The 17,565-nt window shown below is 37.6% G+C and overlaps 1 protein-coding gene across 2 annotated transcripts; it reads right to left on the bottom strand.

Annotated features, from left to right (window-relative positions):
• Positions 1-1,470: 1,470 nt before the first annotated feature.
• Positions 1,471-17,440, bottom strand: LOC146460717 (FERM domain-containing protein 4A-like). 2 transcript variants are annotated; one of them, XM_085087533.1, is made up of 20 exons: positions 17,132-17,440; positions 16,926-17,020; positions 14,278-14,370; positions 13,646-13,730; positions 12,905-12,984; positions 12,435-12,518; positions 11,751-11,816; positions 11,364-11,421; positions 10,698-10,784; positions 9,912-9,988; positions 9,396-9,422; positions 8,110-8,251; positions 7,451-7,595; positions 6,375-6,508; positions 5,774-5,899; positions 5,434-5,499; positions 5,193-5,270; positions 4,626-4,692; positions 4,163-4,189; positions 1,471-3,955 (listed from the first exon to the last, which is right to left on the bottom strand). In XM_085087533.1, exons 1-20 carry the CDS (start codon positions 17,204-17,206, stop codon positions 2,997-2,999), a joined length of 2,571 nt encoding a protein of 856 aa, XP_084943659.1. In that variant the 5' UTR covers positions 17,207-17,440; the 3' UTR covers positions 1,471-2,996. The 2 variants fall into 2 exon arrangements, with proteins under 2 accessions (XP_084943659.1, XP_084943660.1); XM_085087534.1 differs by lacking the exon at positions 9,396-9,422.
• Positions 17,441-17,565: the final 125 nt, after the last annotated feature.

The following is a 17,565-nucleotide window of genomic DNA, read 5'->3' on the forward strand; positions in this document are numbered from 1 at the left end:
GTTCGTTTTCAAGTTCAGATCCCGGTAAAACAGGGTTTTCGTAAAGTAGTGGCAGTCGTTTTTACCGGGATTAAAACTGGGACACAGCTAAATTGAATTGAGCAAGTTACTTTCACCTCGAACAAACATGTATTGTATGCACCTCTAACGAGAAAGAGAAGTGCAACGAACTCTTCACCTGCGCCTCACTGCGTCAGGCGAAGCGAGGCAGCAATTTCTTCCTTACAGTACAATGGCGATGTAATATTATGCCAGAGTACGGCGGAAGTTTATACTCAGTTTTATATTTCTTGCTGCGCGGTTTGCATAGACTTTTTAAAAGGTCGTTTTCGTGGAGTTCAGTCAGGTGGAAAACGTCCGAGCGACTCGTCACCCATCGCTCGTGTTTGCCGACCTAAGAAGTCGACTATTGGCAAGTCTTTGGTTTACAAGGTCAGCACTGCAGCGCTCAATTTTCCTCAATTTTATTTCACGCAATGACCGGGATGCAAGATTCAGCGTCAACAATCCACCGTAGCGAAAAAGATGGCGACTGGTACTTTTACCCATCATAGAAACGCAGGGAAAAGTTCCAAAAACTTCAACCCTAGAGACACAATGTGTTATTTCTCAAAAAATATGGCTTTCTATGTGCCTATTGGCTGTGTTAGCCTCCATCTTTTCCTTTACGGTCTATCAGCCGTGGAGGGGTTTTGTTAAGTCTCTTATTTGGATTTTTTTAATGGTCCTGCTTTTTAAAATTATCAGCCAAACTCAAAGCCGCAGTTGTCTCATTTTATATTTCATGTAGAATAACTAGTTACGTACCAGCTTTTACAGAAATAGAAAGAAAAAAAGAACGAGAAAGCAAACTGATGCTTGGTTTTCACCTAATAAAAATAAAATATCGTTCAAATTATGGGGTAACGTGAAAATATCTAAAGAAACTACATTTCAATCCCCTTCACTCGCAGTGGATTGTCTTCCAGGATCCTGTTTCTAGTTCCTGTCATTTTACATCCAAAAGCTTTTGTATAGGAGGGGCAAAAACAGCAGCAAGTCGAGGACTACCAGATAACCTCATCAAAACATTGGGTAGATAGACCTGCTTACCAAATGTACATTCATATACGATTTTTTATCCTCCGGGTGCCTCGGGTCGGGACGTTTGAGTACATCAGGGCCTCCCAGCCATCAATAAACCCTTCTCCCCGACCCTCGGCCAGGTATGGGAGCTGATGGTTAGGATGCGGATATTTGCCAGTCATGGGGGGAGGGGGGGGAGGTATTCTATCTAGGGCTGACTGGCCAGACGGGAAATCCCTGGCACCCACCTTCCACTTTAAACGAGGCAGCTGGTTAACACCGATGTTTGCTTAACTTAGTAACATCGCTTGTAAGTTTCCGATAAACTCTGTAGCCGTTTAACACTCAGCCCGTTGACTTGCTTATACAAAGGATTAAAAATATCAAAAGTCATACTAAACGGAACTTGATAAACGTTCACTTTTAATTAAATATTTCTTGTACATAATAAAACTGAAGCCATGGTTTGGCATTAAAATTAAATGGCACATTCAAAATGATACGTATTTTGTATTCCATATTTACATGATGATATAATTGTAAGAATGACAGTTATTTGCCATTGAAAAAGAACCATTTAGAAACTGACCATGTTTCAGACACCGTACCTATAGACGCAGCAAGAAACATAACTATGAAATACTACCCTCCCCACCGTGGCCAATATTCTAAACATTTAGCGTAAAAAACTCAATAATTAGAATTCTGTTTTTCACTTTGTCTAATAATAATCAAAGTACCCGAGATTTTCCGACTCTAATCGTCCAATAAGGGACGATCAATTATGTCATCATCAGGGTAAGTCATGTTGCCTAGCAACCACTATGCTCAAATCGCGGGCTTTCTTCGCTTGAGTACTAGATCCGTTTTGTGAAAAAGAGCGACATAACGAAACTGAACGATGAAGCAAGCATTCGATTGAAAATGAAACTAATTCTTTAGAATTCTCTGTGATAGTGAAATAATTTTGTATAAATATATCACTGTAAACAATACACCTTTGAAGTCAAATGTGCAAATTAAATTACGTTCCACTGGTTCTTTCCGAAATACAGTGTATTAGGCGCCAATGACGCCATAACTTCCATTCCTCACAAAGATAAAAGGTCAAGGCTCGCGATATGTGCTGGAGATTATCCCGGCTTTTGCAGCACGAAGCGGCTAGGGGGGTGTTGCTACTCGCCTTAGCTCACAGTACTAAGTCAATTTATATTCATGGCTGGAGAGAGGCAATGTGAGATTAAGTGTCCTGCCCGAGAACACAACAAAATGACCCCAGGATGGCCTCGAACCCGAACATTTGGGCACCGAGGCGCTCAGGAAGAAAGCGCTCGTTTGTTTAAAATTATAAGGTTTTGAAATAAAAACTACCGCTAAAACGGCGACTGTGGAATAGCTGATGTACGAGACACCATGAAATATACTTTCCAAAAAATATCTTAGCTAATTAATATCAACTTGTACAAAATACTATCACCTTAAGAAATTACAGGCGTAAACCAAGTAAATTATATTTCTAGTTGAATCTTTATCACCACTTTTCCTACACAAGCCTTTGCTGCGTTCTCGTTACATAACGCTAACTTACGCCTAGCGTTGCGTGACGAGATAACCGAAAAGACTAACATTTTCGACTTTTTTTTAAAATTTTATACACAACCACTCTATATACATACTAAAAATCAAACTATAAAATAATAGTCTTCTTTTGCTACGTCCTCAGTTAACTATACGGCGACGCAACAAGTTATAGACTATTACCTCTTGATATTTACGGTACGATTGACAGTTTTTCTTCTGATAATGCACTGCTTTAACTTTCCTTAGCAAGATATTGATTAATTCCAATGTAACCTTATTCGTTAATCCAGTTTCACGACCTCTAACGCAGTTAAGTGAAGGTCTGACAGGATTCCGTCGATCGCTTGTTATTATACCAGTGTAGCCTCGGATTCATCGTTTGCCCTCCATTCGAGCAAGTCCTCTTCAAAAATTGACGACGGTGATGGTTGATTAGTCCGATAGTATCCAGGATTTGTCATGTAAGGTACGGACATGTTTACCTGAGATACAGCTGTTCTAAGATTCGTGTTCGACTTCACGGGTGGTCTATCGATTGTGGAGAGGGATCTACACATGTAGGTATTGCGGGAAAGATCAGGAGCCATCCGAGTATTCTGATTTACCGAATAACTCCCAGCTGCACCTGAACTGCTCATTATTGCTAAGTCACTAGCGTTCAAGTACTTCACATTTGGGAGTTTTAAGTTCGACGGGCGAGCGTCAAACGAAAAGGACCGTTGATTCCGTACGGGGCTATACGGCGAGCTGCTTCCATCCTGATCACTATCTAGACTCTCATAACTCTGCCCTGCCGACCGACTGACAGTAAATCGTGGATTGGAGCCCCGGAAATGAGTCTCATCCAGACTCTCACACGAGTTTCCCATCCTTCGGTTATGCCAGTAAGATTCAGGATTTTCTCCGAAGTCTTCCGAGTTCGCGTACGAACTAGCCGACGATGGTTTCGTAGACGAGTCTTCGCTGTCCGAATACTGAAACGCGGGCACTGCTCGTGACTTTTCGCCACGTGGTGATAATCTCCCTGCACGAGGACCATTAGCGAGCGGACTATGCTGACGTCTTGTCCCTGAGAACCCATGGTAAGATTTAGCCGAGGGGCTTGGGGGTGCTTTACTATACGGTGATATGACCGGGGATGGGGGCCCACTGTAAGACCCCCGATCATCCGGGAGGCTTTCCGAACTGATGGTGCTTGATTTCCTTGAACCAAGACTTAAGGTAACACTGGTTCGATAGTGATGAGAGTTTAGCCGCTCAGTTTGAGAGTAGTTACCCATGTTGGATGACGAATGAGGTCGATAGAAACCTGTTGATAAAGCAAAAGAAAGTCTGGTCACTTTAAGGTAGAAATCAGTCGTAAGACTGCTTACAGACGAGCCAGCTAATATTCAATTCGATCTGGAATTTGCCAATGCCAGTTGTTGACCAGCCAATCTGGTGCAGGTCTCGCCTGACATGCAGTTGTATGATTGACACTTTGGTGTATTCAAATGTTATGATTACAAGTCATTACCTTCTCCTGAGTTTCCATCTCTTACATCTGTTAGAAAGAAAATCAAGATAAGTCAGATAAACATTTGATTACATTACATGAAAAACTGTGTCAAATTAAACAAAGAGAATTGGAAACGCGGTGGCAAATATTAGAGTCGTCTCGCACGCAGTTTGATAACAAGGCAGGTGAACAAAAGTACCAAATAATACTTAAGACTCGTCCAGCACAACAAATACCTTTTCAGATACACATGGCGCATGGAGAACAAGTGATGATAACACAAGAGCGAAGACAGTCTCGCAACAGATGTAAAGAAAACCCAGGCTTCTTCGCACATATTGCGTGACTTGCATGACTGTCATAAGTATACGTCACGCGCGTAATGCAACACACCAACAGATTAGTCACTGTTCAGTAAATGAAAGTGCACTAACTTCTCAGTGAAATAACGAACTCAGTTAATTTATGTCCCTCCCATTACCGTGGTTAGACGTCACAGCCGAGTGAGATTCCTTGACTTTTCTGAGGTTCTCCTCCATGTCCTTGAGCTACAAACACAGAGTTGAAAGGTTAAAGGTGGAATGTAGGATCACAGCAGCAAAAGGTCTGATGTCAACTATTTTAGTGTCGCTTTGAATAGCTTGAAAAGAACAATTTTTGTTAACGGGGGAAATGAAATAATGATCCAGTTTTGTTAACAATTTCCCTGCCAATGCACAGAAAAGGTTTTTATCGTTTATTTTTACTTGAGAATGCACAGAAACGAGCAAAAATTATCATTGTCGGCTGTGAGTGGCGCAAGAAAGAAAATAGAAAACGGTGTAAAATAAACTGGAGCTCTTCCCATGTGTACAGTGTACAACTGGTTATCGCTTCTTCTGCATTCGACAAATCCCTCGATAGTTTCCTATCAATGCTTTAACAGTAATTTTGTGTTTGAGCAAAGGCACTTTATTAAATATTTTGTTCATTTTTGACCGAAACACAGCAAAATTAGGTGATAAAGCCTTTTTAAAACGTAAGGATTAACGCAAAATACAATTCTTACTCTTCTTAGCGACTTCTGGTATGTTAACTTCCTCGATTTCTTGACATTCTTGCTAACGCTACGATCCTCTGCAAGTTTCTGGAACAACAAAGATAAAAACAAATTACTCAAAACTGAGCCATAAAGAGGATAAAATTCCTTATCTTTTCATCTAATACACGATAATTTTACATGTAAAACTCCCACAAGTTTGATGATGCTAACTAACGATCCGTAAGCTAAAAGATAAGGCTCAGTATACCTGTGCAGCAGTGGTGATCTGTGACTGAATTTCAACTTCTCTTGCCATTTTCTTGATCTCCTCATCCTAAAAAGAGCATTTTCAAAGTTCATTATTTTATTTACACTTGGTGATTTGTACTAGGTTTACGCACTGGCATCATCAGTGATGTTGCATGGCTCAAAAATGAATGGAACACTTTGCCCAAGAGGTAAAGGTATAGTGCACTGCGAACTACAAACAAAATTACACACAGACTTTTTTGAAATCTCCAATCACAGACTGAGCAATATTTGTTTGTTTAGGAGTATGATAATCCAAAGACTAAAACCTGGTCTCAATATCTTGCTACAGTAATTACCTTATCATTTTCTCCACCGATAATGAACTCAGAGAATTCAAAGGCAGTTCGTACTCTCCGTCTGATTGGCGGCAATTGGCTTCCAGGAGTGTAGGGTGTTTCTGGGGGATACTCGCCAGTTAACTCCTGGGTATAGTCAACAACAATGATGTTAAGTAAGATCTTTAGGTTCACAGGCATCTTAATTTTGCTGTAGCTGTTATTCATGCAGGGTGACTGCAATACTCTGTGATTACTATAACAGAAACTACAATGAGAAATCATGAGATGCTTCACAGTGCCAAATTTGGTTCCTCCATGTCATTTTGGGGAGAACCAGTGGTGGCACCGAGAAAGGTTGTTTGTTTTCTCAAGCTAGACAGAAACAAGGATCTTTTTTTTTTTCTTTTAAGAAAAGTATCCAGCTAAGGCCAAAAAAAGTGTTGACAAGGTGAATAATTTCTTAGTTAGACCAACCGCAGGCTCAGTCAAGAAAACTGTGTCTCAGGGGCTAGTTGGGTTGATGGGGCATAAACAAATTAATTTGGTGTTAACTACTGTACCCCCACAACTTGTGATTCTTGGTTCCTTGTAGTTTGTTCTGTCCCAAATTTAAACTTACCGCTTCTTGCATACACACTGTTTTCAGTTCATCCATCTTTTCCTTCAGTTTGTCCAGTAGAGCCTCTTTTCTTGCTGCTAGAGCTGTTAACATCTCACGTTCAGCAGCTTTGGGAAGTGATGACAAGTTGTCACCTGAGAAAATACTTTGTATCAGTATGATAGCCTTGGGAAAGCAGTGCAATCTGTTTGATCAAAATTTGGTAAACTTAACCCTTTAATGTTTTTCCTTTAATTTATTGTTCGCCAGTGAATGGTTATTTTACTTCCATGGTACAAGAAGAGAATAGCCTATATCGAAAAACAAACAACGCCAAAAACAACTTTCAATAAAGCCATCTCCTGGCAGCAGCCAGTTGAAAGAAGTAGTTTTAACATTCTTTGGCAATTTCTACTAAACTTTGTACTCTCAAGGTACTAAAAACATTTATTATTTTAATTTTCCTCGTGATAAATGAGCTTTGAGCATTGATACTCCAAAAAAATTGGGTAGGGGTGTGCGGCCTGCTTCCCAAAACCCTTACCCTATTTATGACCAAAATCTGCGATTTTCCCTACCCTATTTATGACCTGAAGTAGCTTCTTTAAAAAAAAAAAAAAACGAACCCAGGACTAGAGTGCAAAAATCTATACCCTATTTATTACCAAAATGGCGGCAAAATGGCTAAAATCTATACCCTATTTATGACCAAAACAGCCAAAAAACCATACCCTTTGGCGCCGTACATACCTATATAGCCCATATAGCCCATATAAGGGAGTACCCCCCCCCCCCTGGTTGAATGTGACCTCTAGACCCCACTGAGCCAAACAAATTTGTTTTTGTAACAGTTAGCATGTTATTGAAAGGCACAATAAAACTCTATTTGAATAGATCCCAGCTCAAAGCAACTCAGTTTTTGATAAACAACAACATAAAATATTTTCTTGTACAATGTCAAGTTGTCTCAGACTTTTTTCTGAAAAGTTTTACCAGACACTTCAAATAACGACAATAACGTAAACATGAGAAAATCTCATTCGGGGGTTTTAAATCTACTGGTAAACAGGCAGCATATACACCATGATAGTTTATACCTCCATTTACGCTGAGGCTGGAAACACTGTGGGAGTTATCACTCTTGGTACTCAAGCTGTCAGATGTGGATGACGGAAGAGACCCTGTAGACTGGCACAACTCACGTGCCATGTCTCTGAGAGTTCTACGTAATGTAATCTTTGCCTACAACACAAGCATAAAGAAACAAAAGTTGTAAAATTTTGGTCAAAAAATATGCGACAGACAAATAACAGAGTTCGAACACATCTGCATAAACACAATTTCCTAATTTTTCCCTGATGTTTAGTCAAAGTCAGGGAGTCAATGAAGAATTTTGAGGGGTTAATAGGTGTAGTTCTCTCCAAATCTTCTTAGTTTCCCATTCAATTTATCAGGTCAAGAAGCAAGCTTTCTTGGGTTTTTGACCTGAGATCTCTGGCTTCTTTGGAACACTACATTGACCGCAAACCAATTTTCAGTGGGCATGCATCATTTAAATCATTTTGCAGTAAGATCACAAAGGAAAAATGCTTTTAAGAGATTTATGAAAAGGCAATGTCTTGCCAATGAGAAAAAAACTATCAAACCAGACTGAAGCAACCTTGTTTGAGAATTCCCTCTCCTACATTACACCTTGCTGTTGTCAAGCCATGAATCTGTCAAATTCCATAATCCAATTTTTAAATTTATTTCTTACCTCCACCTGCTTTTTGTCAAGGTAAAACTGATGTTGGCTTATTGCCATTGTCCACATTGTCTTAGCTAATGCTGCTGTACTTGAGAACCATGCATGTACCATCATGTTTCCTGCACCTGGCTTGCGACTTATTGTGTTTGCCCTGGACAAAAACAAATACAGACAACATTATCTCAGCACAACAAGCCAGATGCCTGACTGCAATGATTAAATAAGCTTTTTTACAGTATAGTTTAGGCAATTAGCCAAATTTAAAGGTTAAGAGGTGCTGGAACATCAATTTTCACAGCATTAAATTATTCAGATTTTCTGAATTCAGTTTACAGTGGAACTTCAATTTGACAAAGTGCTAAGGTACTACGGAAATTGGTTCGTTATGTCGAGGTTCTGTTCAATACATTTTACAAGGCCGGGCTGAAGAATATCATTTATTATACCAAGGACGTAGTTATTCAGAGGTTAGTTAAATCAAGGTTCCACTGTATAGATTTTCAGTGGAGGTATTGGTAAAGAAGAAATGTCAGTTACATCTGCACAATTGATGGGATGTTATTTTAGCTATTTAATTGTTTATTAAACATCTATAAATATTAGTTTATTTCAAAATAATGTATATTTAACAATTTAAGAGTGCGTCCCCGTAGGAACCACTCACTCAAATTTCGGTAGAAAATAGATTTCCTTTATATTTTTTGCACGAGACAAGCCACATATAAAATGAACATATAAAATGAACAAAAATGGTGTTTATTTGGGCTGATTTGCTTGTTTTTTTGGGGGGAATTTTTTTTATAGCTGCCTCAAAAAGCACAAAAAATCAAAAATTAAAACACAAGATTTGGGGGTCACTCCAAAGTCGCTTAAAAATTACACAGCTTAATTCTTTCAGGATTACTAGATTATTGTTTCCTCTTTTCCAATAACTAAAAAACTGTTTGCCTTTATTAAAAGGAAGCAAAGGTTTGTTTTTTTGTCTCAATCCCTTAAAAACGCCTTCTCCATTTTTGCCAATGGAGCCTTTAAATAAATCGATTTTTCTCAAACCTCAGCTTGAACAATGACTTTCATCATTCTCTAGTACTAAGGATAAACAGCAAATATAGAAACTGAAAGTTGTGGGCACTCTTCAGTTTGAAGTGCAAAAAATTTGAGTAAGTTGCCGAAAATTCAACTTTATTTATTTTATTATACTAACATTAAATTAACATTGTACTAACATTAAATTAATTATTTTAAAGATCTTCAAATATTTCATTTACGAAGGTTGTTAACAAGATGTAACATACCAAATTTTATTGTCCTTAAATTCATATCTGGAATATGGAAAATTATAGAAAGCTGTTTAGAGGTTTACCAAAGCATGCAAAATGAAACATGTTTAAAGACGTGTGGAACGAACATTCAACAAGGAACAAAATTGATATGAAATTTAAGTTTCTTTATCAAAATTTACACCAACAGTTTAACAAAGTAACCTGCCATTTGTTTTAAGGACAAAAATTAATAGCTAGTCTCAAATTATAAACTTTTATTTCGTTCAGCAGTTACAAAACACTTCGTATGAAGGGCCCCTGTGATCACAACACAATAAATGCTAAAACTAAAATAAAACTATTGTAGTCACAAGTCAACAAACATGTTTATTCCTCCAGTAGAAAGCATGGATTAGATTCAGTTGTTACTATCTCAATATCTGGTTATTAATGCAAATCATCATCAGCAACAGTTTTATCATTAAATGTCTGACATACTGTACATACAGCAGTAGCTGCCTTATTTCATTTCAAAAAATATTAGCTAACCTGTAGGAATCCCTTATCTCAATGGAAAATTTCCTGTCTCGAAAGTAAATGTTCTCAATTTGGCTCCACATGAAAATCTGTAGGAAAAAGACCCTGTTAGATCATAATAAAGTACTCTGTTGAGGGACCAACAGCTGACAATGTTATACATACTGCGTCTCTTTAATACTAATGCACTGAAGGCTATTAGCGCTCATATCCTGTATAAAAATGTGTCACTTCAAGAATGATTTAATTGCGTTAGACGTAGAAAGAATGCACTCCTAATACGGATTGGAGTCAAGATTGTATGGGATAACCAATGTTGATTGCCTTGAATGAATGGATTTGGGACACGTATCTGGCATCCCCCGCAGATTTTGCAGGGGTGAATGACATCATCACCAACTTGGCAAAGGAGAGAAAGCCTGGAATTGAGATCATCCAATGCACTCCCTAATCTTTGATTATTACTAGATTATTTTCATGCAGTAATGTTTTAAGCATGTGCAAGCTGTTTCAAAATAGCAAATGTAGCCTTAAGTCATGCTCCCTTTTTCTGAAGATTTTTACACTATTTTTTAGACTTTGGGCAGTTGACTTGTAAAAGACAGCTTGTAAGAAGACTTCAATTATGTCTGCCTGTATCCATCCAGTTTATTTTTTCATTATTCTCCTCAGCACAGACCATTCAATCTTTGGGAACAGCATAAAAAACTGAGAATGGATAATAATTTTTCTTACTGACTAAATATGACCCAGCATAGTGGAATGGCAACTTGTTTTATGTGTTACTCAATACACTACCTTTCTGGGTTTGATTTTATCCCCATGGTCATAAACACCAATTCCTTTAGGACTGAGTCCCAGCCACCAGGGTATATTGCTCTTGTCCTACAACAACAAATATAAAATTATTTAAAAGGTAAGAAATCAGCATTCCAGATGAAAGGGAAACTGGAAACAAGAATAATGCATAAACTCCATTGAATCTAAGCTGAAACAACAAGGGATCTGAAATGCACCATAGGTCGGTAATGCAGTGAGCCCTTCAATAATTACTTGTACAAGTTGTACGAATATCTACAAGCTAATGACAACCTTAATTACCATTCAGGTACAGGTGAAGTAACAATTTAAAACCGTTAATCTCAATATCTGATCAGGAGGGATTTGCTGAAGTAAAGGAAAAAAAAACCAGGAATATCAACAACCAAATCCTCCTAAATGTTCTCTATATATTTCTCATGGTATAAGTTGGGAGAATTTGTTTAACCATCAAGACATTTCATCTTTGGTTATCATCTCCTCTCTTCTCATGACCTGTACAGTGTGTTTGATCATGTGTGGTGAAGTAAGGAGAAATCAGATTGTGATCATTACTGGGGGGTTGAGAGGGTAATCATGTGATCTACACAGCACACTCCTTGTGCCATTAAAAAGCAACAATATTAACTTTCTGTATTTTTTTACCTTAACTTCATAGTAATGCACACCATAGGTGGGTAGACTTTGAAATATGCACAGATACCTAAGGGAAAAAAATATCATAAAGAATCAACTACATATTTTATAGCTACACAAGGACCCATGCACTTATGAAACAAATCATATACATGATGCTATTTTTATCTATTGGTAATCATTTCTTTGGAGAGAATTTGTAGTTCACACTTGAAACTGGAGACGTTATATAATGATATACGTTATATAATAAGTTTAGGTAATATTACATAAACTTGAACAATTTTAAAATTTTTAATTCATATGCACATGGATTTCCTATAATAACTATAAATTTTTCGTTGTCATTTTTATGTGACAGCCAGTATATATTTATTAACATGTAACACAGCTTACCTAACCATAGTTTCCCCTCTTGTCTGACCAGCAGACTTCTTGTAGTATCCCAAAACTTTATTTTCACTACAAAAAAAGAACATTACCTTGTCTATTAATTTCAATGAAACCAAAGGAAAGGTTACTGCTGTGCGTTAAATGTGGTGTAGCTGCAGAAAGAACCTCACTCTGCTTACAGTAGATACTTAGGTTTATTGATTTTTTTTTAAGTCAAAAGTCCGCTGGTCTATTGTTAATAAAATTGTCCATTGTTTGACTGTTTTGTTGATGTTATCAATGAGTCAATAAAGGTAATGTGCACTCAGGTAGTTGTAGGCAATGGTTGAGAGGTGTTTGTGTTAAGTTATTTAATAGTACACCAGCTTTCCAGAGTGTGTTGTTGATAGTAATTTATACTGTAGGTAATGTACTTGGCAGAGCCCTGGTCAATTCTGTGGTTCATTTGTAAATGGCGTTCAGCAATGTGATTGCTTACCACCTTTTCTAGTTGCTTGTTTGTGTTCAGTCAGTTGTATGTTCAAATTTCTGACCGTCTCACCAATATAAGTGGCCTGGCAGTTGCAGCATTGGATCACCTTTCACAATCTTCACAGCCACCCGCATGATCATAATTTACGCATTTATAATGTCAACACTGTCCATCATATCTTAAACACAACATTAACAAGAGCCAATTTAACTCACCAGAAAGTTATTGATGGGTGCTCTCTGAGCGTCCTTGTTGGAAGCACAGTAAGCTTTCTAAGATCTGCTCTTGCCGTTTCATCGCTAAAAAAATGCACAAAACACTCACTCTTTGCATGTATTTCATACATTTACTAAGAATTAAAGAAAGGACTGTTTATTTTGTTATGTGAACAAAAACATTTTGTTGGAAAATCTGAGAGCAAGCAAGCCCACATTGGAGTCATGTATTTACCAGAGCTGACCATGTCCTTGGACATTATTAAACATGCTTCACAGACTTGTTCAAGTTGGCTTTTGATTTATAAACTGTAGTTTAATGTGATATTTTAATTGTCGTTTTATTATCACATACATGTAGTGTAATGCACAGCTGATCATCTACTTAATGAAACCTGCATGATAAAAAATTTATATCTATTAGGAATCATTACTTTTCAATTTCTGGCTAAAGTTCAACAGTGACCAACCTTGTGAAGTCTCCATTAGTTGCATGAAGTGCAAGAGCAGCCAATTCAAAAACAGTTTCACTGTCGCACTGAATTGTACCCTACAGGAGGAACCAAAAGTGGTAAGTCGTCCCTGTCCCAAGAGGTCTGAATTACTAAGGCTAACTAGTAAGTACTGTGTATCTCATGAAGGATGAAGATGAACAGATGAATGTTCAGTTCATCTAAAGTTCATCTAGGAGTATTGCTACTCCACTTGAAAGGAACACTAATGTGACACAGGGTGATATCACTAGTTACCATTTAAATACCTGGGCCCAGTTACTCAAAAGCTTATTAAAGCTAGTGCAGCTTGTCACCTTGGTCTTAAAAAATGTTTTTGAAAGCAAACTTTACACTACATGTAACGGAGAGAAAATTCTGAGTCAAAACTAAGGGACAAATATTACTTTGAAGCATCTCTATTGATTTGTAATTGAACTCAAATGGAAGTTGACATTAACCCAGGATAAGCTTAATCTAGCTTTGAACAACTGGGCCCTGGTTGTGGACTGACGTTTCTTGTCTAAAACAAGAAATGACACAATGGTAGAGCCTGGGCCTTGAACCACCAAACTTCTGATCTGATGTCCGACACTAAATTCTTAACCACCGTACCTCAACACTGAGCCACAACAAGGATGTAAATATGTTCCAAAAGGATGTACACAAAACTACCAAAGCTTCTGTTTATGCATATTTTTTACTATGTTCATTTCGTACCTTAAAGATAAGAATTCGTGCTTGGAGGAAGAAAAGTTCAACAGTACTTGTTTCCTTCAAGATTAAAATATTTGGGACAAAATACCTGGAAAAAAGGAAAATGAAAATATTGATTTGCTATTTACATAATTGTGGATAAAAGTCTGGGATTGCTTCCAAAACAAGACTAACGCATTGGAAAGCCAAGCTCACTATCTGATAACATGAACGTGAAATTGATGTATAGACTTCATATTTTTTTTAGTTTTTGTGAGAAAAGAACCATGTTGAAAGGCTTGGGCAGATTGAGATTATGGTCCAAGTAAGCAGGGATTTTGCGTGACATGGAAGGAGAAAAATTATGATAGAGAAATGTGCAAGGGTGTTCCGAGCTTGTTCACATATCATTTTGGGCAGTTGTTTGGCTATTAAAATCACTGTTGTGTGAGCACTGGATGATAAGGCAATCACGAGGCCATTCATCAGGTCAAAGTAAGTCGGATCTGTGTGGCTTAATTGGTAAAGCACGGTGCTCTCATGCCGGCAGTGTTGGGTTGAAATTTTTTGTTTTTCGCCAACAACTCGAAAGGCTAAAACCTAGCAAACCCCTTAAAGTAACAAATCAAATGGTCAAACGAAACACTTTTTCCTACCTGACACAAAATACCAACAACACAGGGTCCTTATATCTTGGAAGATCATGATCTAGTACTCGTTTGTCAAGCCGTAACCAGTTCTGGTGACTCCTAGAGAAAATGAAGCCATGAATTTGATTAAATGTCTCTGACCAGAGGGGTCCTGGAATATATGATTGTATATCCAAGCTCTAACTGATGAACTTATGAAACGTGACTTAAATAAAGACCCAGTTCAGATGTTGAACTTTTCACTTGCCAGACCTAATACATTTTCAGGCCAAACTAACAGTTAATACGTTGAACTCAATTCTTCAAACTAGTAAAAGCATTGGTTGTCCACAGCCATGAAACCAAGATATTTTATGTCCTTTTCTACTGACATATTTGATATTGAGTTCTGTCGTGGGGTGAATAAAGTATTGTTGTTGTTGTTGTTGAGAAAAAAACATAATTTACACTAATTACCATAATAAAAATTCAGCTCCGGAACATTTCATACATGCTGGTCATGTGACGGACTATACATACACCGATCACAGCTGTTTATAATACATGTACATTATCATAATTTTTTCATTATCAGTGTCTAACTTTTGCTATTCAAATCAACTAATGCAGATGAATAGAACAGCGGGTTGACCCAAATAGAAATCTGTCAAACATTCATACATCAAACTCTTCAGAAATACAGTGTAGGTTTCGCACATGAAAAGTTCAAAATTATGTTTGAACCAGGCCTAAGGAGTTTTTCCTGTGTACATCCTCAAACAATGGAATTGTCAACCACCCATGAAAAACTAATTGATAACATCACTCAAATTTAGAGTCATGCAATATTGTTTATGGAAATATTTTGTTTATGAAAATAAACAAAATATGAAGCTGTTTCAGCCAATCATCTTCACTTACCTCCTAATCAGTGTGATAAACACTGAAATTAACGCCTACGCATTTCACATCCCAAACATTTTATCAGGAAGTTACCAAAATATTTGCCTAAAAACACCATTCAGAGTTTTAAAGTTATACTATAGCACTGGGCTTCTTGCTGTATTTCAAGGTAACTACACGTGAGACAGAAATAAAATGGGGTTAAGCTAACTATAAATTTTTTGCAACATGATATAATCAAGTCCTTTGTTTCCACGACTGTCTGGCATCTGCTTCGGCACCAAAGAATTACAACTGATGTCTAAATTTTAGTCACAAAAGTAAAAATTTTATTCACAAATGCACCTGATATGGGCACAATTTCGAGCCCTGGAAAGGTGCATCTCTCACACTAAATCTGACCATTTGATGGATGTGTGATCAACAAATATTTATGACAGAATACCTTAAGTTAGTTGTATTTTGTATGATTCTTATAACTTACAAGCTCACTTCTTGTATGCATCCATTATTAGTTTATCAATTATAGGTTACTTGTTTTTTAAACACCAATGTGAAGGAGGAACAACTATAAATAGATGAAACGGTTTTCTTGATTTTGTCCACCAAAATTTTATTGACCTTTATTGTTCTTTAGAAATCTGTAACCAAATTCTAAAGAATAAACAAAATTTGGAACTGCTACGTCAAAAGACCAGTGAAACATTTTTAATCCCGTTAGGAACTTCCCACATAACACCCAAGCAATCATCACTTCCAGGCGACAAGAACGTTCCTATTTTTACGCAGTTTCCTCCTTAAAAAACCACCAGACTTGACCCAGGAAATGCTTGAAATTATTACATTTTTTGCGGAAAACCGTAACTTACGTGCGCTATCTTCAGCGAAACTACAAGTTCGATCAGCTGATTAAGCATTATCTTTTATCAATAAATGCACCGAAAGATAGTGTTGTGTTGTTGTTCCCGCACTGCACTGAGAAAGAAACATTGGCAAGACTTTGGAATGTGACAAATAACATGCCGATTACACTTGTTTAGTTGTTAATGCTTCGGCAGACAAAGTTCTGAATGATATTAACGTAATTTGGCTTGCTTCTCTTGCTGACATGTAATCTATTTGATGAGTGATTGGCTTCATTCGTTAAGCTATGTTAAGCTAAAAACCAGGGAGAAAAACAACCACGGTACAAGAGAAAATATCAAAGCCTCGCTATTTAGGAGCTTATGGACAGCAAAAACTTGATGCCTGTAAGTTACTTACGAACGTGATCGACGAGCGGCTAAAATTGATGAAATAATTGAAGCAAAAAGGAACGTCAATTTTGCTTTTTGAAATTCAGGAATTAACGCGATTAAGAACATTATACATCAGTGTTAACACGATAATAAAAGCGAAAATATGGGTATCAGCTTATTGCACGTTCCACCAGAGCTAAAATCACATTGGAGAGTATTTCAGACTTCACTAGAAGGAACCCCTTACAAAAACAACGGGTTTACAACTGTTGTTTTAAATTGAAGATCGGTAAAAACACATGTTTTCACTAAAGAGTATTAAAAAACATAGAAAATCGATACATTTACAAAGCTTAAAGTAAAATTGAGTGAGGTCGTAGAGGTCTAACAACTTCTCTTCAGGGGCACACATATGACAAATGACAGACTCATGTTTACATCGGTTTACTCCAGATTTTAAACATGTCTGCAGTAACCAATACAAACCATTTAGCCCTTCAAAATCGCTGTACAAATATCAAACATTCAACTTACGTGTCATCGTTGTAGGATAAGCCAAAATATTCTTTCTCGTGAAGTCCGACTTGTGAGGCCACCATGTCTAGCAGATCGCAAGCCATCAAACGCGGCTGCAAGCGGGAAAATATACACGCCATTGATATCTGCTTCACTGTAACACATCATCTCCGTTTTACGGCTTTCTAAATTCCTACACAAGTAAAGACAAACATTTACACTACCTGAACCAAAAGATCTAAGCGCCGGTCGTCCAGCATAATGATCTGGCATCTCCGCGGCTTGCGAGCATCGGTCATTCTACGTACAGCTGAAACCGCGTTCGGTTTTCCACTCGAAACTATGGCTACGGGAACAATCTAAAACCCAATGCATAGCTTCTGGACTATGCTTTTTCTCACTTCCATCACCTTAACGTCCGTTTAACAGTGAGCCGGCTTTCAGGTGCCCTAAAATAAAGACTTTCTTTCATATAAATTGCACTCATGCATGTAGCTTTACTTTGCGAACCGCTTTGCTGGAAGAATGAGAAGAATTCATTACGCATGCTCTAACGCACTCACCTGCCAATCAAACGCCACCATTCTTATGAAGTTGCCGCTAAGGGTACAAGCCCCGGAACCTGGTGGGAAAGACTCCCTTTTATTGTAAAATATTG

Source organism: Pavona decussata, unplaced genomic scaffold, assembly GCF_977016875.1.
Source record: "Pavona decussata unplaced genomic scaffold, jaPavDecu1.1 SCAFFOLD_207, whole genome shotgun sequence".
Taxonomy (NCBI): domain Eukaryota; kingdom Metazoa; phylum Cnidaria; class Anthozoa; order Scleractinia; family Agariciidae; genus Pavona; species Pavona decussata.